We start from the raw sequence: 23,854 nt of genomic DNA, 5'->3' as shown, positions 1-23,854 counted from the left end.
AATTCGATTTGCTAGGACTTTGATTGTTTCACTGAAATAAGTTCTCAGTGTATTGGAACAAGCTAGTGACAATAGCAATGACTATCCCTGTAAAGGAAGTGATTGCCTTAGATACAACTGTTCTAGCCTTGATTTCGGAGCTTATGGTGTTTGAAGAGAGAAAAAAAAAAACAAAATTTTAAATAAACGTTTACTAAATCTTCCTAACAAATAGCAAAACACAATGTCGACATAACCAAACAAAATTAGATTTCGGATGAAACCATGCATGAACTAGTATCAATTAAATCTACACGTTAAACTCAAAGAGTTCGAGGTACACCATGCATGAGTATGTCATCAAGATCCTTGAGTGTTTTTTCGAACTCATCAAGTTCTTTCTGGAGCTGTTTCTTCTTGAACACCGAATAGTAATTTACACCTTAAAAAAAAGTGTTAAATAGATATACCGTGAGCCATTCAAAAAGAAAAAGGAACTAGAGATAAATTCGTCGCAAGGCAAGGAGAGAACGGAATTAGGAATCATTATAACGAATATACGTTTACATGTACACAAGTTGGTAGTCGGCACTGAAGTTTTCAACACCTACATGTAGACGCTGATCAATAAAGTCTTAAAATTTGAGTTATAAAGTCCGCTAGATCTGTCTTCTCGATGCTATTAGAGTTTATTCAATCGTTTAACATTTGTTGACCACAAGGATCAATAGTATGAGGATAACAAAAAACTAATTTTTTTGTAACTCTTCAATTGCATGTATATCAATCTTTACCAAAAACGTTCCTGTGAGGACAGAAGTATTTTAGACTCTAATTATTAGCACTGCAACGATAGCCGAACTAGGACTAACTCTGATCTGAACCTCTCTTCTACCTCACCGGTAAATGTTACTCTAGCATCAGAGTGGCGCTTAGATATCAATAAAACAGTCAAGAAGTAAAAATGAGCAAACTCAAACAAGTTCGGAGCTCACGAACTGCGATTAGCGAAGGTACACTTGCTAGGCGCCTTAGATTAGATTGTTGAGTTTGTTCTATCACTCAAAATCGACCGTGTATGGAGCGCCCCATCAGCTACTAGCTATAGACCAATCCACTCAGGGTTTCGGAAAAGAACAAACATTCAAGTGAAAGGATAACAGGAAGCCCCGAAGCGATGAAGCCCAGAATTTAATCACAAAGTACTGATGATGTATTAGGGTGTTCGGGAAATATCTGCCGACAATTTCGCAGTAGCGCAGATTTTTTTTAGATGTTCTGGAAGTTCCTGTTTTAAATATATTATATAAGGACACTATCGCTTGTATACACATAACATATCTGGCTCCCTCTTCATTGCCTATTTCATCCTATAATGGCCGAACATTCCACCCATATTCGACACGTACTCTTTACGAGTTCGAATTTGGCCACCCTGCTGCCGAAGCCTATCGAAACCTAAGTCGAGTATTCGGCACTGAAGTCCCTTCTGAGCGGTCTGAGCGCGCCTGCTTCCAGCGCTTCAAAGCCGGAAACAAGAAACTCGAATATGAGCTTCGCTCTGGTCGACCGACACCAATATCGTTCGACGAACTGAAGAATCTGGCAGAGCAGCATCCATATGAAGATGTGTGATATTTTGCTGCCAGTCTTGCCTGTTCGTTGTCCACCGTGAGCAATGGACAGCGATCTCTCGGAATGATGAAAAAGCTCGGTCAGTGAGTCCCACATGCATTGAGTGACGGCAACCGCCGAAGACGCCAGGACATCTGCACTCAGCTGCCCTTCAGAAGCCGCAGATCCGACGCCGACAAAATCCGCAAGGAGGACTCGAAGCTCGACAACGTTCGCCTGCTGCACGATAACGCGCGCCCTCACATCGCGAAGAAGACTTCCCAGAAAATTCTGGAGCTCGGATGGGAAGTTCTACCGCACCCACCGTACAGCCCGGACCTAGCCCCGAGCAGATAGGCAGATTTCACGAAAATGACACAATCGACGATTTGAATAGTTTAAAATCCATTTGTTAAATATTATTTAAAATCAATTTGTTTTAAATAATATTTAACAAATGGCCTTCACAGTAGAATTTTATTTAGCTCCAATCATCAGCCGTGTCAAAACGAAACGAATTGCGGTGCAACTGCGTAAGTTGTTAGCCCGATTGCGGAGCCGAGCCAGGATCTAATACGGTTATACCTGAAGCAATCTGGACATAATAAGTTGTACACGGTTGCGAGAATACAGAGGAGGCAGCAGCTACAACCATCTTTATCTTTAGTTTTTGAATCTCATACTTTTTCGTAGATAGTTTACTCTGATGCAACCACATGGATATTTACTTTCTGATAGGAAGAAAGCCATTAGAATGTTAAGTTATTGCACAAGACTTGCCAAACACGTCCCGCTAAATCACGGTCCGCTAAGTCTTTTGTACTTTGAATACCCTACTTCACTCTGTTGGTTCAAAAGAAAAACGCGTGCTTATAGGTAACAACAGTGAGGGGAACCCAAACAATTTCTGACATCATGCATCTTGTTGACTAATTAACTAACTAATGTAAGCTGTAAGCAAAAAAAAAAGCCACCTTTCGTGAAGCAAAATTAATTTTGGGTGTGTGTAACGAGTCAAAGTTATGTGGATCGACATGCGCACTGCCCTAAGAGCTAAGAATTTCCTCCAAGGCATAATTTTAAAGAAACAAATCCATAATCGTCGGATTACGACCAGAAAGACCAGAAAACAAGTACAGCTACATCCGTAATAGTACAATAGATTGCGCTTGAATAGGTGGAGATTTACATGATCTGAGACATTTCGATTCGGAAACAGCAGCATTTGATTTTCTCAATTTTTTTCTATTTTTTTTTTGATTTTTTTGATTCTTATGATGGAAATTCCCAAGTGATGCTCCATACTTCTTCAGAAAATTCTACTTAGAAACAAAAAACAGAAAGTCTTCCATTTCAGATGAAGTACCACTAAGCCCTATAAAATTCCCTTACCGGCGGCAAAAGATCTCCCCCGTTCAGGAATTTCAAAAACCCAACCGATTCTACGAATGCAATCGTTAGTAAATTCAACTGAAGACCAATTTTTTTTCTAAAAATTTGCAGAATGCATCTAGTATTCGTTCCCGCTTCCAATGTTTGGTGCTATAACGATTTCGTCGGCAAAGCGAAGATGGTTTAGCTGTCGACCATTAACTTACTACAATTTTCGTATTAGATTCTCGAAAGCAACACTTAATATTTCAACAGAAAAAGTATATCTCACCGGACTCATCTCTGCATGTCGAATATGAATGTAATATTATTATAGAATGAAAAATTCTCAAAGTTCTTGAAGTCGTAACGTTACTATGCAATTCAGAAAGTATATTTATGTATTAATCGTAATAATAAATTAATAAATAATCGTTGTGGTTGCTCGACTGGGTGTTCTTAATTTGATGTATCTTTCAATCCTGTTTAGGATCAATTCTCTAATCACTTTAAAGAAGAGAAACAGCGAAATGAACGATAATTACCTATGTCATTATCCTCTCTTTTCCAAAAACAGTCTTTCCAGAACGTTCTCTACCGATAAATCACGTGTGGAAAAGTCACTTGAAGGAGTTCTTGACTTGCTACTGAATATTCAATATTGGGAAAAAAGCTGGTAGCGAAAACGCAGGGAGAAAATTGAAGGAACCCCATAAATCACCCCATAAATCTGGGGTGGTACGGGTTTCGGGCGGATAATGCCTAAACGGTAAATGGTGGAGAAGAGGGTGATTTTGTTCATCTCTTCCTGTATCAGTATAAACGGACGAAAACGGAACGCCGTTTCTTACGACAACGTCTACTGCAGAGCGCCACCCTTGCGCCCTCCCGCCTGCGACTCGTCGAAAACCCATTCGAACGAATTGCAGGCGCGGGGCGGGGTGCTATGGTTGCGCATTGCAACAGAAGCCATCGTAAGAAACAGCGTTCCGTGGTCGTCTACACTGAGACAGAGAGAGAGATGAACGGAATCACCCTCTTCCTCTCCGTATAAGCATTACCCGTCTGAAACCCGTACCACCTCAGATTCGTGGGGTGATGCCACTAAGCAAAAGGTTTTTCTGCTGAAAAAGGAAAAGCTACGGAACAAAGCATGAGATCTCTTAGGGAGTGAAATAGAAAAACAACTGGAAGCATCTCTACGGGACAGCAGGAAAAGAGCTGAAAATTTTCCATCTACATCATTTACGAAGAAAATTGTAGCCTTCTTCTAGCGAATGCTCTTGATATTAGGTTTATTTCACCGCTTCGTAAGACGCATTCTCTTTGCATGTACTTTAGCAATTGAAAGAATGGATGCTTCACATATAACGGACAACTATTCTCCCATTGAAGCAAATCTAAAATTTTATGGCAGCAATCGTGGTCATCATTTAATTTAATAACAAGGAGTTCGGCAATTTTGAAAATATATGATTATAATACATAATTCTAATTAATTAATTACAGTAGTTCCTTCGAAACTTCATAGTAGTCACTAACAGAAGAAAACCGTCATGTCCTTTCTTTATGAGAGATCTTCTTTGATGGTCATTTTTGTTTCTTTTAAAGTTAAAAGTTGATCAATGCATTTCATACTGGGCACAAATACATATGTTCGAACGTAATTACTTATCCGTGAATCGTACTTAACAGGGACAGCCAGATTCGCAATTTCGTAAGAACTTCCACAGACTTTTTACGTGTGAAATCTATACAAAAGACTTCTGTTGAACTTGATCTCTAACTACAAATAACCATTAACCTCTGTCAGATCTTGCTCCGAAAGGTCTTTGAGAAGACTTTTCTGAGAAGTATCGTAAAAAGCGGTTCAACTGAGAATGCACCGCTACATTTAAAAGTAAATAATGAAGCTCGGGTAAAGTGTAGTTGGGCGCACTCAATCGCGCTCTTATTTCTGGAAGTAAATAGCTAAATCATTCTGGGCCCTAAAACCTAAATATTAGTCTTAGAGCATCTACATCTAAGCTAAAGTTACCGAGAGAAAAAAGGAAGATAGAGCTTTCAGGAATGAGGGCGCAATTGAATGCCCCCAAAATTACATTTTTCCCATGAATCTCTTCGCAGTCGGATACAAAAATGAAAAATGAATCGAAAGCAAATTAGATACAAGTTAAAGGAGCACAAAAATAATTTGCAAGTCTATGCATACCTTTGAATGAAAAGTAGATCTTGAAAAGTTCGAAGCCTGCACCTGCAACAAAACCCATGAAGAACAAACCCTCCCATCGTGATGCCAACGACGATATAAAACGAGATGCGGTCATCTGCAAAAAGTAAAAATAATTAGAAACTGTGAAAAGTAGACAAGATACCCAAAAAAAAAGTCAGCGGCTTCCCTTCTAAGAATGTACTGCATATGTTTCAGCTGATTGGAGTCAGCGGGTACATACACGATGTTAAGACCAGCATTAAAATAAAGTCATCTGCATTATTATACAGATATGAAAGAAAAAGAACAAATTCAGAAGTAGCCAAGATGAATTATTTCTAAAAAAAAACTAATGGAACATCCACTATCTGTCAGTCACTTTGTCAGAGGAATGAAGAAGAATCATGGTTGAATACGTAGCATTTTGTTGATTTGCTTGAGCTGCGGCCAAGATTGTTATTAATATTTATCAACAGCTAACGTTTCGGCGCTTTCGCCTTCGTCAAAGCCTGAGAAATCAAAGCCATCAGTGACTTATTCTCCCGAGCACTTTATCACCCTACAGAAAGCATTCAAACGGTGAATGAACTCAAACAGCAACACATCGGGTAATGCTTACCTTCTAATCTTGGCCACAGCTCAAGCAAACGTAGCAAAAAGGTACATATTCAACATACCAAGATCCAAGGACAGTCGAGAAATCATGGTAAGGTAATAGTATGAGTCGTGTTTACTTTGTAACGTCAAATGTGGACTAAAATATGTGAAGTTTCTATCAAAAGTTCTAGTTAGATAGATAAAGGACAGGAATATTATAAAAAATTATACTATTATAAAAGATGACGAAGAAGACTAGAAGAGACTTTGAACCTAGGGCGGACGCAGACGATCCTTCTTGAAATGGAAGAAAAACATCACACAACTGTTCAGCTCCTAATTTCCCTGCTGTGACCAGCTAAAAGTAACAATGAAGGAACTTAAAAAGTATGTGTATGAATCACCACTGCAGTTGCGCACGCTACCATTCTGACCTTCAATGATATGAACTGTATTGGATTTGTACGAAAAGAGAATTTGATCAAAAGTAAGCCAGTCCATCTCTCTAGTGAAAACTTCCTTCACTTCTTCTATCTCATCTTCCTTTTTATGCCTCAAGAGAGTAAATTTCGTCCATTTGTGGCGAATGCAAACGACAAGAGTTAAAATAACAGTGAGCAATGGTTTGTACTCCTGTTCTTGTTTATTCTTGTTTGTTATCTTTTAGATTTTCGAAAGCTGAATACTGTGCTCAGAACAAATATATTGTGTTCAGAATATGTACTTAATCTTGAACTGGTTCTAAGAAACCAGTTCCCTTCATCCCTATCGAAGTGACCAGAATTTAGGAAAGAATGGGCGCCGAAGTCGAAATGATGGAGTGTTGAAAAGTTGCAGTGTGATGAACTTCTATACATGGTTTCAAAAGTTTCGACGGCCCACGACGTATACTCAAACAAAAACAAAATCACTTACAGATTCACTAAAGCCACGCTTTTGCTACATTTGATCCTAAAACGATTAAATCTCAAAGTAACAAGGTCGCTTCTATTAGCAACTTGTGGTTCACTAAAGCTCTTAATTATTATCTCTCACGTATTCCAGAGTCACATATTGTACTTGTAGCCAACATAATGTTCAGAATATATATTAAATTGATCTGATTACAAGAAAGGAAGAAAAACTAACAAAAACCGAATAAAATAACTGACTTCAAATTCACTGTAAATCCAGCCCGATCGGCTTCAATAAGTTCTCTTTCTAGAAGTTCCCTTTCTTCTTGCCGGAGTGGTCTCACGAACTTATAGTATATACCAGTATTTACTATGCAGTAAGAGGTACTGAACAAAATGAAGCCGAGTATAGAGCGGATGAAAGCTGAAATATGAGCCTTTGACTCATGAAAGACAAAATGTTTGTTGCTAAGAAGAATCACATCCGAAACATCCTTTTCAACTACGAAACGGAAGAGTTATTTGCTATGAAAAAACAATAAACTAACTTCGAGTACTCTAAATTTCGTTTTTCTCCTGGTATTCTTTGCATTTAACAGAAATATCGACGGTCAAGAGATCAAAACACCTAGAGGGAAAAGTATGGAAATAAATAATCACTTTTATGAAGGATGTCGAGGCGCCGATTCGTGAATATACGCCTATACAAAGGTCTTCGGTCTTCTCGCTTCCTTGCCGCCCACTTCACCGGCGACAGGTTCATCAACTGCAACAGTAAGTTATCTGCTGAAATTACCTGCTGAAAATCCTTCACGAAGAAAATGAACTGTATGTAATAACGCAATCGAAAACGAGCGAACATTCTTTGTAAATAGATGAATGTGATAAATAAATGTTAAGTGTTATACTCATAACACATAAAATAACATAAACTAACTAAAATATAAATAAGGGAAATGCTTCCCGAATATTTCCTACTTACACAAGTAAACAAGCGACTACTCGGTTTCTTGTTCTTCCTGCTGCTTGAACTAACCAAAAACCAGCAAACTGGCGGCACATCCTCTCGTTTCACAATGATGAGTGGAACGGAAAAGGTAGTTTGAAGACGTGTAAGATCAACCTAATTTCGATAAAGCAGCAAAAGTGTTCCGAATAGTACTCCACTTTTATTCTTCGTTCCACACACACGAGAAAGGAGAGGGATCACGAGGAAGGAGGTGGACGCCATTGCAAAGTCATCCTTTTTTCGGATGAAAATGACATTTCTTAAGACGAAACAAAGTGACGCAAAATAATAAGATACTTCACATAAGCATACTTCTCCACTAGGTTATGAAGGTAATAGTTAAACCAAGACAAGTATGTTCTTCTGATAACCAAAAAAAGAAATTTGAAACAGTAGCAATTCGGAAAGGTATATACGGCGGGCAGAGCTTTCCTAACACAGCTGTAATCGATTTAGCTCTATTCGGATCTACGACATATCCAGTGGAAATAAGCGGAAAGTTGTAAGCTGAGGATTAGATCAATGCAGACTTCGTAAGTACAAAGAACAAAGAGAGTAACGCCACACCATTTACAACCGCTGTGGCTTCCAAATAGGGAAGCGATATTCTTCTACTGAATATGGAGAAACCTAAGCCTTCTTAATAACACAGGATGAAAAACAGCTAGTCTATCCACATGGGGAAAATGTATCTGGGGGCACTCAACAGTGCTATTTTCTCTGTAAGCTCTATCTCCCCTCTTTCTTTTGGTAGCTTTAGCCTACATGTCATAAATCCTCTAAGATTCACGCTTAGGCCCTCGGACGCCGACTGACTCGCCTACTTCTTCCAGAAGAAGGTGCAGCTAAGAGTCTCACCTCATTCCCAACTACATCTGCCCCTACATGCCTGATACATTGAACAACCGCAACTTTTAAATTACGACACAATGCGCGGATCCACAGTAAATTGATCACAATGAACAAGTCGAGTTGTCACAAGAGCCATCCTGGAGACAAAACTACACAAGACGTCCTTCACAACCTGACTGTCCTAACAGTCGTCCGCCGCATCCGTGCGCTCGTCCGCGCGCCCCTGCGTATTTTTCTTGTTGAGACCGCACACTTCGTTACAAAAGTCCTGAGAAAACCTGGTAGTCTCGTCACATACACCTACAATAGACGTAAGATGCTACCACTGTTCTTTCATATCGCAGTCACGGGTCAACTTCGTGCACTGCAGTCAAAAGGGCCGCGCCCTCTAGGATGCCCGATCTATGCATCACCGTGGTACGCAATATTGCGGGGATTTCGTAACTGCAGGTACCGCGCAATTACACGACTAGGTGCATCATCTATGAACGATTGGACAAGCGTATAAATGTCACACATTGCGGAAGTGGATGACGTCGAATATATTAGTTGTGTAGATACACAGATTGCGCAGGCGCCTACGACATGCAAAATAATATTTTCTGATTTTGGGTTCTACGAACTTCAAATCTTCCTCGGCTCGACAAGTAAGTTTTATTTAGTTTTATTTGTCCATTTATTCGCTTTTTCATCCATTTTTATTTTTCTTTCCATTTCGTCACATCGCTTGCTGTACCTTCTGTCATCCCTTGTTGTCGCATTTATATCAACATGCGAACCATTAGATGCTCTGGAGGGAGGCTCGTTTGTTCGTTTAGGTTGTTATTACATTGTACTCAATCTCTGCTGCTCTGTTAGTACATTGCACCTGCGAATACGAAGATGTATGATTCCCATTTATTGGATTTGTGCATATTTAAACGTACATTTATATAACATCACATTAAATAAACAAGACTACATCTCTGTCATCCTACACATCATTCCTTTCCAGGTCGGTACCATCTCGAGGGCAAACGTTGCTGATGCATTCAGTATGCATCCAATCTTCGCATGTTGGACACTGAATCCAACAGATTTGATTGTGTGTACTGTTTGTGCTTGGCTGCATACGAAGGCATACAGCACACGCGTCCCTCTCGTCTTGCGCGCAGTCGGGGATATCCAGCGTTGGCTTTCGTTTAGCCTGTTCTTCTTTGCGTAGATGTGCACGCTGAACAAATTTTTTAGAACATTTCTTTGCACACAGGATTGGTTCAAACCTTGTGCAGCTTCCGTATAGGAGTTAGCGTTTGAGGACGGCCGACCGGAGGCACTTCTGGACGGCGAGCAAGGCGAACATTATTCTCGCTCTCTTCAACATTCCCTGCCAAATCGTCTATCATTTTACGGAATTCCTTCAACTTGCTTTCCGCCTGCTCCAAACCCATTCGCGTGCCTGCCGTTGGGTTTCTCATCACTTTGAAGAGAGACTCGCGGGCTGACGCATATTCCTAGACATATATTATTAGTTGTTGAACAGTAAGCGACGAAAATTATGTATAATAACCATTTCCATCCTTCGGAAAATGTCTCTGTGGCGGTCTTCTATATCCGTCGAGCTTCTTCCAACCTCCACCTCGTTCTCCACATCGCCTTCCACTACTATCTCCATCATCTCTTCATCTCCATCGCTGCTATATCGCGCACTTTCAGTCTCTCTGCTTACTACCGAGGACGATGCATCTTCCTGCGAGCGACGTCCTAGAGAAATATGAAAATTGGGCCAATAAACCAGACAAAGATTAGGCTACTAGATTTACCCGCTCCTGCGTACAATAGAGCTGCATGGACATGCACACAGCTAACCCCACTTTTTACATCCATACAACAAGTGCAAGCGAAAGCATAGGGGCATGCACCACACCCGTCTCTGCGGCAGTGATTGTTGAACTGGAAATAATTACCCAAATCTAAACTTTGAAGCATTGAATTTTATTCTTAATACCTTACTTTCTCATCGCATGAACAGTACTGCTCCTCCACGCAGTGCACTTTGTCATTGTCTTTCACTTCCCAGGTTCCAGGACCAGATACAGCGACAAGTTGCTGATGGTTGAAACACCTTGCTGAAGCCGTTCCAGAACGTGTTCGTGTCATCCGTCATGAAGTAGTCTGTGTGGAAAGAAGACAGGAGCTTTTTCACGTGCTCAAACATTACGCCTACCTCTACCTTTGTCATTCTGTAAAATTGTAGAGGGTGCGAAACTGCCAACACTTAATCTGATGAGAATAGATCACCTATAAGAGAGGAGGTATGCCGCTGGAAGAGCCCTATCCCTTTCATCCGCAACAATTACAGTGGCCAATCTTAGCGAGTAGGATATTAGGTTGAACGTATCATCCACACATAACGCCCTCTGTCCGTACTCCCGTAACCACTCCCTTTGCGTTGGATTAATGACGACTAAATGAATCTTATAAAACGCATACGCAGAGCAAGGATTTGTCTCTTGATTTTATTCACCCAGCACGAATCCATCTCCGCTGGCATCTCGTGCTGGACTGTAAAACTGGATGCCATCAGATTGCGAGCTGGCATCAACTCACATCTGAATTGACACTGTGTCCAGATTGTGGAGTCTTCCTGGCTCTACTCGGCACTTGGAGGCGATATTTCTAAATATCACCTCTGTAGATATTTTCTAAACAGATTGTATAGTGCGATCTACCTTATATCTCGTGTTGTAATGAAATACAAACGAGTACGCGGGCCTCCTTTTACTTCCATCCTTACTTTTTTGTACACTTGGCGGACGGTGAGACCATCCCTTAACAGCGAGACTATGCACTGCTCGACACTCTTCTCTAGTCTCAGCTGAGATGGACGGGCCTTATATCCGAGATGGTTGAAACAGTGTTCAACTGTTACACCATCAATGTCACCTAAAATTTTTGTGATCTTATCAGAATTTATATAGGGAACCACTTATTGTTGGTGTTAAAAATGAAGTACACATACATTCATAAAGGCCGTGCAGTGCGCCACAGACTTCTTCGTTTTCTCCGGAACCGAAGCTGAGCGAAAAGCGCAGTGGTAGCGCAAATGGGTGACTTTGGTGTGTTCCGTAGTTCTCGTTCTTGCTACGAAACGGCTTATCACACCCGCCTCCTCTGAGGCTAGCCTCCAGCTCTTGAAGGAAACCCACTTGAGAAAAGTATAATCTATATGCAAACTGCCATATTACCCCAACCTGATAGTCCTGCAGATTTTGGAAACTGATTGTCTCTACAACAAATTCATCTACGTCCTCCGCATGCTCTTGGTGGGCATGTTCAGCAAGCTCACAGTGACTCTACATATGTATGTTTAGTAGGATCACAAAGGGTTATCAACAAAAACGTGAACGACGCTTATTACACGGAAAAACCATCATGAAAGGTATGGACTGTGACTCACTCTGACGGTTTTTCTACAGACGGGGCACACGATAGATGACGATGAATACTCGTCAGTATGTTTTGTTGTCCTATGTCTGCTCAGCCCACTCACACTGTTGAACGTGGCATCGCAGTAGTCGCAGTTGTGTATTGGCTTTCCCGATGCGGTAATTCTTCGGCTCTTCTTCTGAGCCTTATATTCCGCAGTTTGGCCTTGCGAAAATCCATGAACGTCGACAAGATGCCTTTCCATTCTACTTTTAGCTGCGCCGCAAACTGGGCATTCATTCATAGCAACACTAGAAGCATAAAAATGCCACTTGAACACAAAAAAAACAAGTTGTAGTGAAGTATAAAAAAAAAAACTAACTTGCGATTGACATTCATTATGTAGTTCGGAAATACGTTCGGAGAGCAAAGAAAATTATTCGACTAACTTGGTTAGGAACAACCTCTGAAAATGACTTCCTTGCAAGCTTACATGACCCAATGCTGTTCCTCCAGATGGCGGGGTATAAAGAGGTCTTCTTTTAACACCACTAGGCATAAGGTATGCTCGTTTTATTGAGGGGTCAACAAACGTTCGCGTGGACACACCTATTGGCTCATGTGCTTTATTAGGAAGAGTGTAGTGCTAGTAGGTCTTCTTAGAGGTTTCTAACATCAACAAGGATTGAGCTTACATACAGGCTTCACTAGACCGGCAGTGCCCTCAGGGAGGTATCATATAGAAACGTCGCAGTACACATCAAGCTTCCCCTCCAGAGCATCCAATGGTTCGCATGTTCATATACATGCGACAACAAAGGATGACAGAAGGTACAGCAAGCGATATGAAAGGAAGTGTAAAGAAGAAGAAAAATGGATGGAATTACAATATCAGGTGTAGTCGCCTGAGGGAGATGACTTATGCTTGAGGAAAAGCCATGGAAAAGAGCGTATATGAAAACGAACACAAACAACATACTGAAGATTAATAAATGAACACATAAAATAAAAAAAAATCCACGAGAAATAAAACTTACTTGTCGAGCCCAGGAAGATTTGAAGTTCGTAGAACTCAAAATCAGAAAATATTATTTTGCATGTCGTAGGCGCCTGCGCAATGTGTGTAGCTACACAACTAACAATATATTTGACGTCATCCACTTCTGCAATGTGTGACTTTTATAATGCTCCAACGATTGGCTGTGTTTCTCCAAGGACTCTTTTCTATTTCCAGAAACAGTTCAGAGGCTTCCTGAGTCCACATGTTTGTTTGTAATAAGACATTTTTGAGTTTTCCAACTAAAGAACAAATAACTTGGGGGCTTCTGGGATATAACTCTGTGAGGTCCTCATTGTGTTGGTAGTACTTTTGGCGAGAATAATGTGCGCATCTAATTTCTGTTCGCATTCTCCTCCCTGTTCCAGCTTCTTTATGTTCTTTCGTAAAATTGCCGTCACAATTTGTGTGGGCGAACTTATGTATAACATTCGGTTCACATCATAGTCTCGGGATTTGTTGACTCGCAGTTGACGTTAATTTCCACCAATGAATTGGAATCGTTGCAAGAAGTCCGTATTTGTCACGTCTCGTTTCTATCCATTGTGTACTGCATGTGTCAGCTATCGCATTCCTTAGAAAATATCTAATTAAGTTTTGGACTCAGATGCTTTTCTGCTTTTCAAGTAGGAAAACAATTTGTCACATAAAAACAGTCTGTGTGCTCTTTGGACTTTTTTTGCGCTTCGAAGTGCAAACCAATTAGAGCGCGTTGACTGCCTCTCCTACCTTTGCATCCTGGAAGATCGACGGTTTGTAGTGCTGCACAAGTTGCGCTCACTGTTGACGTACCATATACAGCGGTTTTCTTTTTTTTAAGGAATCGTTTACTATACTAGAGCAGTAGTTGACATAGGTGCGATAGGGAGAAGCCATACCCTCCTCAGGTGAAGGAGGTTTGGCTCATGGGTGCAGCTCAAGTGAAGGAGGTCCTTTCGCCAACTGCCCAAAAGTGAAAGGGGCAATTTCGCCAACAGTTTAAAACTGAATGAGGTCCCTTCCTCAACCGTCCAAAAGTGAAGGGGGCCAGAGCACCTCCTCCGACTATCGCATCTATGGTAGTTGAGATCTTGTCCACCTATGAAGTAAGCTGATCTAGTGCAACGAAGTTTTTATAGTACCAAGGTTGGATTTATACTCCTTACACTAATTTGACTTTAAGATAAACCAGGACTGGTGCCCGAAGCGAAGCGAAAGCTGGCTGAAATTTGTGAATTGATCCTGGATCTGGAGTCTGAATTTCACAAGTGTAAGTATGATGAATTCTACAACAAGTAGTCATAACGATGAAATTCGTCCCATTTTCTTTGTTAGTGCGTCTTTGCTCAAGTGATTTTGTTCGCAAAATTTTGGAGAAGATTTGACTTTTTTGAGTAAAGAAATCGTTGTAACTTCGTTGCAGTTTGTATAGTGGTTTCAAGTGGACTGGTAATAATCATTGTCTGTGTTTGGACGGTAGTACATTATCCAGTTCTACCCTCTACGTATAGAATATGTAAGATATTTGTGGGATCACCCGAAATTTAGCCGCTTGCGTGATACTGCAACATGAATTAATATGGTTCAAGCAGAAGGCGAGCTTGCGTTGCCGTGCTCCTCCGATCGAACACATTCGACATGAGTAATGTAGCATTATGCGGCTTTTTAACTTCTCAATCAAGCATATGTAATGATGTGGTTCTTCCAGTGGCGTAACTTAGACGTGCATATCGCGATATTTCACAAATGTCGACGTTAATACATGAAAACAGGCTTTTGGCGAATACAAGGGCAATACATTCTTATTTATGTCGTTTCTGCTGAATTTAAAATCAGAACATGAGCGCATTTTCGTTCTTTTCTCCTTGTTCATTGTTTTATTTCACTTCCAGGTTCCTCTGGTCCTTTTATTGTTTTATTTTGGTAGAGCTCTGACTGCATGGATTTTTGTTTTGATACCTGTTACCGTTGCTGAACTTCTAGTGAGAAATCTGTGAACTGGTCGTAGATGCAAGTTTTGAGTGAAAGTTTGCAATAGACTTCTGCGAATTTTCTCACGTTAGCTTTGCGCATGAAATGCAGATAACAGAAATCTTTCTGTTGTTAAAAGTTTCAATGTCAAGGGCAAGTAACTTGCGCCCTCTTTTACTCTCTTGGACTGTTTCATCAATACTCTCAATAAGTGCGTTTGTGCGGCTCGAAGAAGCGCACAATGAGTGTGCTCTATTTCTGTCTTTTCGAGTGCCGAACATTTATAAGACTCATTTAAGTTTTATTTCTTTAACTTTTCATATTCACAACGTTTTTAAGAGGAACTAAAAAAAAGAAAAAAATTTCCTGTATCCGTTTCGCTGTCGTCTTTGGACGTCTGAAGAGTAATCAGGTTTGAAAGGTTGAATACCTTCATGTGAACTCATCAATAAAGGAAAAAATCACTTAGAATGACAAAAAAAAAGTCGGAATACATAACTTTGATTGGGCGACATCGAATTTTTCTAATTTGTTCTGAAAAGATATCTGTTGATCAGAAATTAAAGGTATTAATTAATTATCATAATAAATTACTAACGAGTACTAATCAAAATTTAGTGTAATGAGTTTATAATGCTTCAGATTTTCTACTTATGCTTCGCGTAAAATATCTTATATAATTCGCTTATCATTACTATTAGATTGCTTCTAAGTATAGTTCTTCTCTTCACTTTCGGAGTACCCTAAACGCAAAGATTTCTTCCATTTCCTTCCTCGTGGCGGAAGCCACAGCAGAAGGAGAAGGTTTAAAAGATGTGCGAAGATGAAAAAAGGCTTGAAGAAGAATCGCTATAGAAGAAGGACTTGGTCGCAAGTTCTACTTGGTGTAATTTGCAGCTTATTCTCGCAACGAGTTGTTTTCATGATATGAGAGCATTTTTGACATGACATTTTTAGACCGGACTGCTTAAAGGCAGCATAGCACGAATCTGATGTAGTGAAACAATCCGAGGAAAAAGCTAGAGGCTCTTTTACAGATTGTGGAGCCGAAGTAGCTCCACTCATTTTTAATCATCGTAAAAAGCGGCGTGGGAGCCACTTTAAAGGCATCAACTCAGAAATCTAGGGTGGTGCGGGTTTCAGGTCGGTTATGCCTATGCGGGGTCCTAGATTGTGGGGAAGAGGGTGATTCCGTTCATTTCTTCCAAATTGCCGTAAAAAACGGCCCAGAAGATGCGGCGCATGCACAAGGCTGGCGCGCTCAAATAGAACTCGTTGTAGAAAATAGCGCTCCGGAACGCTCGAAGCCGCAATTTGGAAGAAGTGGACGGAAACACCCTCTTCCCCACAATCTACGACCCCGCATAGGCATAACCCACCTGAAACCTGTACAGCCCCAAGTTCGTGGGGTGATGCCTTTAATTCCTACGAGGCGCGTTAGAATATGCCACCTCGTACACTCTCCCTGTTTTGTCCGTTCAATTTTTTCTTGAATAGACCGTCGAGGAGAACTCATTGGCCTTCCTCCGGTCGCACATTGATGCGCCGCGTGCACAAGAGTGGCGCGTCTCAACTAAGATGAGCGGAGTGGGAATGGAACGAAGGTTTCTGGAGGTGGGCATCTGTGCATTGATGAAATCTCGTGGATTTAGGAGTGATATCTATTGTGATCAAGTGTAAAACATCAGGAATAGGGCCAAATGTTGATGTGATCGAGGCAGATGTTTAAACAAAAGTTGTACTTGTTTTACTTATGCGCTTCTCTCAGATCGATTTGATTCCAATGGGTTCTCCCTTGTAAGCTTTGGATTCGAAAGAAATACAATAACTAAGTAATAATTAGTTTTAAAACTGAGCGACTAATTATTTATAAGTGAAAAGACGTGAAGAGTCTCAGTAATATCGTGTGCCTATTATTGGCGCGAGGTGGATTTCTTTTTACTTTAAAAAGTAGGCAAAGTAGCACAGCGATTAAAGTAGTTTCAATTGCCAAAGGTAACAATATTGCGACGTTTTTTGACGATGCATCATTTTTTCAAGACAATAAGCGCTGCCATAACTTGTTGTACTATTTCTTACAGGTTTTCGGAATTCTGCCCCCCCCCCCCCCCCCCCCCCCCAAACTAAAACAAGTGAACTAAATAAACTAAGATGCAGCCAATGCTTAATTTAGCAATCAAAGTTGTTTGACTGTTTCGAAGTGCACTAGTAATTCAAAGTCAAAACGACATGAGTTGCGTACGAAGGTTCTCTCGATACGCTTCGATGGAGCGTAGCGGCTAGGAGCGTGGTGAAACCCTTGCTGGAACCGTCTATCGCTGCAGTTGCGACGGTCCCACCTCGGTCCTCACTGCAGCCTCCACCGCACCGTTTCGAGTGTGTTCGCAAATGCACCGCAACTACACTCGTGATTCACGTTGTTTTGTCGGCTATAGATGTTGACGTTTCAGCGAGAAATATTTTTCACAGAGTCGAAACATCTAAAACGTACAACAGGAAGGAAGGATCTAAGCTGAGATCTGTCTAACTCTAAAATACGCACATGTGATCATATATTCAATAAAGATTACTACTAGGTATTTCTTGATGACCACAATTATCTGGCATAGATTAGCCTCGTAGAAGTTTAATGGTTCTCTGTCACTTTGTTTTTTTTTATCCGTTGATGTTATTAGGTTGTATTAATTTTATTTTTTATAATATCGGTGTATATTTGTGTTTTATTTGTTTGTTAAATCCACTCTGTTTCCTTCCACGTAAACCGATTAATTCGATATGCTGCTCATCTAAATGAGGCTGTGCCTTCCTTCCTTACTGATGAGTTCCGGGGAAGGCACCTTTGAAACGTTTTTGGAAGTAATTCCGTCTAAGGGCAGGAACGAAACGGAACATTTGATGCTTGTTTTCGAACGGGCTTCTTTAATTGCATGATTTTTTAAAGTCTTCTTTACTTGCACGGTTTCACTGCGGAACATCAAGATTGTAGGTATTACTTCATAACCTCGGATAATTGTGATTGTTCAGCCACTGATATCGTTGACCGGTGTGACACGAGCATTTTATGTAATGCAGACTTGATTTTCTTTGGTAAACCATGGTATAATGGTTATTTACCTAGACTACGTGGAATTTCCGTGCAATCTGCTAGTTGGAGAAACAACGCGCCGCGCATGCCGACTGGTTTCAAAAGAAATGCGCCGTACCTCACTTTCTCCTTCCTCTACCTTCCCCTCCTCTGTTTATACAACCGAAGAAATTTCCGACTGAATTTTTCACCAAAATGCAACGATTTCTTTTCTAAGAAACATAATTTCTCTAGAAGTACACCGTGGGTGTCTTTCTCCTCTATCTGTTGAAGTCACATTCCGGTACTATGTTGTGGTAGGTATAATCTTGACAAAAAAAGGAGTAAAATCTACACATCCTTATAAATTGGACCCAAGAATAAAACACATAAAGACCAACATATTGATAAAATCTCTTTCAAATCTTCTTTAAATAAACAGCATGCTATCGAACAATTAGTCTTCATTCAATCAAACGTGGCAGTCGTCAGAAGCACATGAGAATACGTGTGTTCTGTAATAAGTCCTGGTCGCGGAAAGACAGCTTTAAAAGCTACGGAAATCGAGGTTAGCAACATTTTGCCTAGCATGAAAGTCTCATTTATAACAACATTTTCCCGCGTGTCCGCGATGGAAATGCTGCGATGAGCCAACATACACAACGACGCGCAACAAAGAACGTGTGGTGGTCTCAATTCAGACAAAAAAGAATAAGTAGACATTTTGAAAATGGGAGGAATAGAATATGAAAGGGCGCCTCCAGGTTTCAAGAGTCGATGAGGACAAATGTGTTACGCGTAGCATCTGCCCTATTAGGTTTATGACACCACCCAAAGAAACCCAAAAATGAATATTGACCCGTGCACACAGTTATTCATGATTTCTTTGGGTTCATTGAAAACTGCCCAGCTCTGTCTTTGCGAGGTACTGCTTAGGATGTTGTATGACATACTATTGCGATCATAGGTGCGATAGGGAGGAGCTGGTCCCCTCCGTGAAGGGGGTCTAGCTCATGTGGTGCAATTTAAGTGAAGGGGATCCCTTCGCCTCCCATGCAAAAGTCGTAGCACCGGGTCCGACTATCGCATATATGATTACGAGGGGTGTTACTCTCCACTGACCGGCTTCAGGGTGCTTTCTTTGACTGAAACCACTGTACATGTCACATTTGATCGTGGTCACCCTTTCTCCATAAATGCCCGCAGTTTTGACACTTCTGCGTTTATTTCAGATCCGTCTTCTTTATCTATCGAAGCAAATGTAGTTTAGATAGTTTCTAGCAAATTTACCTCCGGTACCTTTATGAGCTATTCTTCCTTTGTTTCTTCTTCCCTCAATCTTATTCCCAACAAAAAGAGTGCTTGCCAAATGTTAATTTGTTGAACGTTATCATATTATAGCTGAGAAGTAACTCTGCTGCTCCAAATGCTCTCCTAGTCAGCTAAGTCGAGAAGGAAAATGTTTCTTCCTCTTTTGGATCGCCCAGTTGCTCTCCTATGGATTATTTTGTACTACCCTCGGATATAACTAAGTATTCAGCTCATGATTCAATTCGTGCTTGATCCTTTTGAAATGCAAAAGAAATCCCTGTTGGCAGCTCTCTAATCCTTGAGAATGTTCGCTCCGACGGACGATGCTTTTTGCAGTGTTTTATAGATTAAGATACCAGTTATCTATACGTATGATTTATGTTTTGAAGATTCTTCCATTTTTTCCCATGAAACTATCCATTTCTCATTTGCTCTGCTTTACAACAGGCTCTAGAGAGAGTATGTTTCAGCATGCCCAATATCGGAGACCTGTTCACACCACTAGATGAGCTTATGGTAACCGAACCGTCATATTTTAGTAGTGGCCCCGTCATGCTGTCTACCACCGCAGGGTCTTTTAGTCAGGTACTTGATGTATCTTTTACTCTGAAAAGTTCGCCTGTGATGAAGAAATGATGTTCTATGTTTGGAGGTCAGGTGCCCATCGCGGTTAGTAACAGTTTTTCAGTGCATGTTATCTTCAGATTGATCTTTTCCCCATTCTATCTGCTGCCTTAATTGAAGGAAGAAATAAGTAACTAGGGATTGCATCCTCGAAGATTATTCATTTCGCCATGAATTTCACAGAAGACTTTAGAAAAACCCGAGCCTGACCTATATTCTGCTTCACCAAGGATTTGAGTTGAAACCGCGAGGGTCGATCCGTATGTGTCACAGATGGAGCTGATGGCGAATGACCACTGCAGAAAGTGTTCCAGGGAAATTTTTGTGAGGAGAGACAGAAGAAATTTTCGAAAAAGCAAGGAAGGGATTACATAAAGGAAGTTTCGGACTTAAGCGAATACGATATTCCGCTCAGAGTTGTACGAAAAGGAGGTACGCACCTTTCTATTGCCATAAAATGTAAACGATCACGAAGAGTTATACTGGGAACTTCTGTTTGCTTCTACTCGTCTGTTAGACTCGAACATCCTTAATGGTATGGACTGTCAGTCCGAATTCTTCCTTTAGAAGTAAAAGTTGCATGAAGAGCATGAATTCTTGCACAGCCCTCGGCTCAATCTTACAACGGCTGACTTTTTCAAACTGGCTGCCTTTCCCTTTATGTAATTTTATTGGTCTGGTTTATATTCTTTATTGGAAGAAACCTCGCCGTTCCTGTTTTCTGCACACTTCAATATGAGAGCATTCTCACGTGCACATCAAAAGCACTGAATATATCCAGCATGGAAAAGAAGCTGGATTCCTTTTGAGCTTCAGCTGCTGATTTCTGAGGGCGATAGTGGTCTATTAGGAATACCTCGTGCACCTCTTTCTGTCTTTCGTGAGAAAGCCTTGCGGCCGAGGTGTCGATGCCTCGGTTGTGAGCACGTCAGCCAACTACCACAATCGATAATGATTTTTTAGAGTTGGGAGGGGTTCCACTTCAATTTTTTCACCACCTCTCAAACCGTTGAAGAAGAGGAACGATAAAATAATGCTTTGATATATTGCCAAAGTTCGTCACTGCTGTATCGTACTGGGCAACGTAATCTTCTTCATAGGAAAAGGAAAAGGGGATTACGTGTTGGTGAAGGACTCACCGCAAACTTTGAGTTTTTGTTGTTTTCTTTTTTTGAAAAGTCGTGGAGAGGAAGAGACGAGTAGGACTGCAAATGAACAGGACAGCCGATGAAGAATATTTACAGGGAAGAATGGGGAATACAAGTTGGAAGCTTTATAATAGTAGCGATTCATTGTGTTTCTTGATCTCGTATAAATATGGAGAATCGTAAAGAAAAAGTGAATAGAAAGAAAGAAGCAGCTTGTACTGCCCATCACAGACGTGAATGCTGCTGGAAAAATTACCCGGGATTTCGTCTCAGTTTTTTGGGTAATCGTAAAGAGTAGCCCTGGAAAGATACGATAAGCAAGGCAGTTTTGAACGAAACAGATTGCTGTTAGTTGATTACACGCACATTCTCCATACAAGCAACTCGTAGCAATATGTCTCGGAGGACAGTGAGCTCGAAATCATTGCACCGGAAGTGGCGAATGGTTGTCCAATCCGTTATAAGTCTTCCATCAACACAATATAGGTAGATAATGATGAAAATCCATTTTGTGGAGAGCTTTCGGATCTTCGCCGAAGTGTGCCGTACTTGAATACAACTCTGTCCAACCTTCTCGATCTTCTGCGAGAATTTGAACAAAATCAATCCATTTGTTGCTATTCCACATCCTGCGAAAATTGCGTCTCGCTTGAACTGCCTATCCACGCCGAGTGTTCTTAACCTTAGTCCTGAACTTCCGTTTTCGGCCATGTGGCATCTTCCAGCTTGAACCGACAAACTACTCAGAGCTCGTTGAACAAAGCGATCTGGTGGTTTTCTTATTAATGGATGGGGCAACCTTTGAGCCGCCCTGGTCAGCAAAGCAGGTCGAGGCTGGACTGCTGCAATGGCTGCAATCTGCAATTAGAAATGTTCTACTGCAGTTTTTGTAGACTATGCCTTTCTTGGCACATCGGATTGTTGGTCAAGTCCCATCTTCGGTTTTGCTTCGATTTCGATGGCCACCTGCTGGACATCGAAATCGAAGCAAAACTGCATTTTAGACAGCGAATTGAATTCATCGTAGAGAACGTCCTCATTTTACGATCGACAATTTACGTCGTCTGCAATCCTGCAGTCGTACAAAGGCGCATCTAGACGACCAAATTGAATTGAACCAAATTCCACCACCAGGTTGTTGTAGTCATTCCTCGCGCAGCCACCTATCTTCTTTTCATCAGCATCGCCGCAGTAGGTAGTGTATTCTCCGATGCTAATGACGTGCCGATCTGCGATGCGTGTTTCTTGCAGCGCAGCAAACGGCACATAGAGATATCGTAAAAGCCTAGACAGGACGATTTGTTGGAGTCCACTCGACAGTGTTCCGCAGTTTAGCGTGGCGAAACGAATGGTTATTGTCAAAGATTCCATGCTTCCTTCGGGAAGTTTACCTTCCAGGCTTCAATGAGACCATTTCCTGGCCCTAGCGATGTGCTGGACCACAGCACCTTTTTGCAATCTATGGGAATCTTGTCCCGTATAACTGTGCAGATTATATAGCTCGTACGTTCCCGATGCGTGCATTCGAATGTTTGATTGCATTTAGTTAATGCAGGGCCACCATGTGCAGGTAGCAATCAGACTCGTATACGCGGCCACGTAAGTTTAACATAATAAAATATAGTAATATATATTTTCGTGGGCGAGTGTAGTGTAGCGGTTAGAGGTTCCGCTTCCTGCACGATCGATCGGAGGTTCGAATCCGCCCTAGTGCTCACCAAACCTTTCATCCCTCCGGGGTCGATAAATTGGTGCCAGACTTGTCTAGGAGGATAAAAACACTGACTTGACATATTGGCTAGCCATCGCAAGTTATTGTATAGGCCAGTTATACGTTCGTGAACCTCAAACGATTCTGAATTGAAGTGAACGTGGGGGCGCATCCCAAGCGGATTGATTAACGCCAGAAACTTTATCCTTTATCCTTTATATTTTCGTGTACCCTTTAATTTTGACAACACCCAGTTGACAACACCCATGACTTACATCAGATGGTCTTTCCACTCTGCATTTGCTGTTTACATATTTTACGTGTATTTACTATACTAGTCTGAATGTCCGGCTAAAGCCGGACTTGAGACTTTCTGTGGTTTCAGCTTCGCTCCTCTTCGCAGATCAATGAAAAGCAGTAGTAGTGGCATTTTCTGTAGAATTAGATTTGTGTTTTTTAAAGCAACGCTTTCCTTCTCTTTTTTAATTATAAATTAAGGCGAAAGATTACGAAGTTTTCCTTCTAAACGCGCCAATTCTACATTTGGAGAATATTGAACCATCAGCTTCAAACACTCCTTCGATACCAAAATAAAATAGACAAAATTTGAAAGTATTACTCGAAGTATGGGTGTCCCTCCTAATTTTCCCCAACAGCTATCACAGGATAATGTTTTAACATAAAATAACGTGAACGACATCATTGTACTGATAAAGACAACGTTCCTCGTCAAGTTATGTAAACTGTTGGCTACTATTTAAGCAGCCGGTTTCATTCGTACTTCCTCTTTCTGGGAAGGGCATGCTACTAACTTGAGAAACGAACGAAGAAGGAAATAGATGCGCAGAGGAGTCATAAAGGTGAAAATGTCCTAGGTGAAAAAAAGCGGTCAGCGTCCACGGCCATGAAACGGCTGCAACGTCCCACCTATTTTTAGCGAAATTCACACGAAGCTATTGCGCACCAATCCCACGCTACGGGAACCGTCACACCCTCTTTAATAGCTATCTGGCGCCGGCGCACCAATCCGACGCCGGTGGATCCGTCCCACCTC

At 41.2% G+C, this 23,854-nt stretch overlaps 3 protein-coding genes across 7 annotated transcripts in view; 1 reads left to right on the top strand and 2 right to left on the bottom strand.

The window, feature by feature from the left end:
* Window positions 1-302: 302 nt before the first annotated feature.
* On the bottom strand, window positions 303-12,239 carry RB195_010087 (uncharacterized protein; the record flags this gene model as incomplete). Of its 4 annotated transcripts, none has more annotated exons than XM_064190932.1 (11): window positions 303-421; window positions 5,177-5,291; window positions 6,925-6,955; window positions 7,015-7,090; window positions 7,327-7,432; window positions 7,649-7,789; window positions 9,651-9,740; window positions 9,790-10,020; window positions 10,077-10,270; window positions 10,330-10,459; window positions 10,520-10,666. In XM_064190932.1, the coding sequence occupies 11 exons, from the start codon at window positions 10,664-10,666 to the stop codon at window positions 303-305; spliced, it is 1,380 nt and encodes a 459-aa protein (XP_064048514.1). The 4 variants fall into 4 exon arrangements, with proteins under 4 accessions (XP_064048514.1, XP_064048515.1, XP_064048512.1 ...); XM_064190929.1 differs by lacking the exons at window positions 303-421; window positions 5,177-5,291; window positions 6,925-6,955; ... (1 more) ...; window positions 7,327-7,432; window positions 7,649-7,789 and adding exons at window positions 10,808-10,973; window positions 11,034-11,071; window positions 11,117-11,185; ... (1 more) ...; window positions 11,529-11,862; window positions 12,060-12,239 and having other exon boundaries at window positions 9,501-9,740; window positions 10,520-10,631; XM_064190931.1 differs by lacking the exons at window positions 303-421; window positions 5,177-5,291; window positions 6,925-6,955; ... (6 more) ...; window positions 10,330-10,459; window positions 10,520-10,666 and adding exons at window positions 10,804-10,973; window positions 11,034-11,071; window positions 11,117-11,211; ... (1 more) ...; window positions 11,529-11,862; window positions 12,060-12,200.
* Window positions 12,240-19,788: 7,549 nt separating this feature from the next.
* The window catches only part of RB195_010085 (uncharacterized protein), a gene marked incomplete at both ends in the record, with an annotated part of 19,255 nt that continues 15,189 nt past the window's right edge, over window positions 19,789-23,854 (top strand). Inside the window, one exon of one of the 2 annotated variants that reach the window (XM_013441458.2) lies at window positions 19,789-19,902. In XM_013441458.2, the coding sequence (XP_013296912.2) occupies window positions 19,789-19,902 (114 nt within the window). The remainder of the gene's footprint in view (window positions 19,903-23,854) is intronic. The other variant, XM_064190927.1, reaches the window with a different exon arrangement.
* Window positions 21,984-22,503, bottom strand: RB195_010086 (uncharacterized protein; the record flags this gene model as incomplete). The annotated part of the gene is made up of 3 exons (XM_064190928.1): window positions 21,984-22,082; window positions 22,149-22,374; window positions 22,481-22,503. 3 exons carry the CDS (start codon window positions 22,501-22,503, stop codon window positions 21,984-21,986), a joined length of 348 nt encoding a protein of 115 aa, XP_064048511.1.

This window comes from Necator americanus, chromosome III (genome assembly GCF_031761385.1).
Source record: "Necator americanus strain Aroian chromosome III, whole genome shotgun sequence".
NCBI lineage: Eukaryota > Metazoa > Nematoda > Chromadorea > Rhabditida > Ancylostomatidae > Necator > Necator americanus.
The sequence above is the reverse complement of the archived record's forward strand: the minus strand, read 5'-3'. Positions and strand labels throughout refer to the sequence as shown.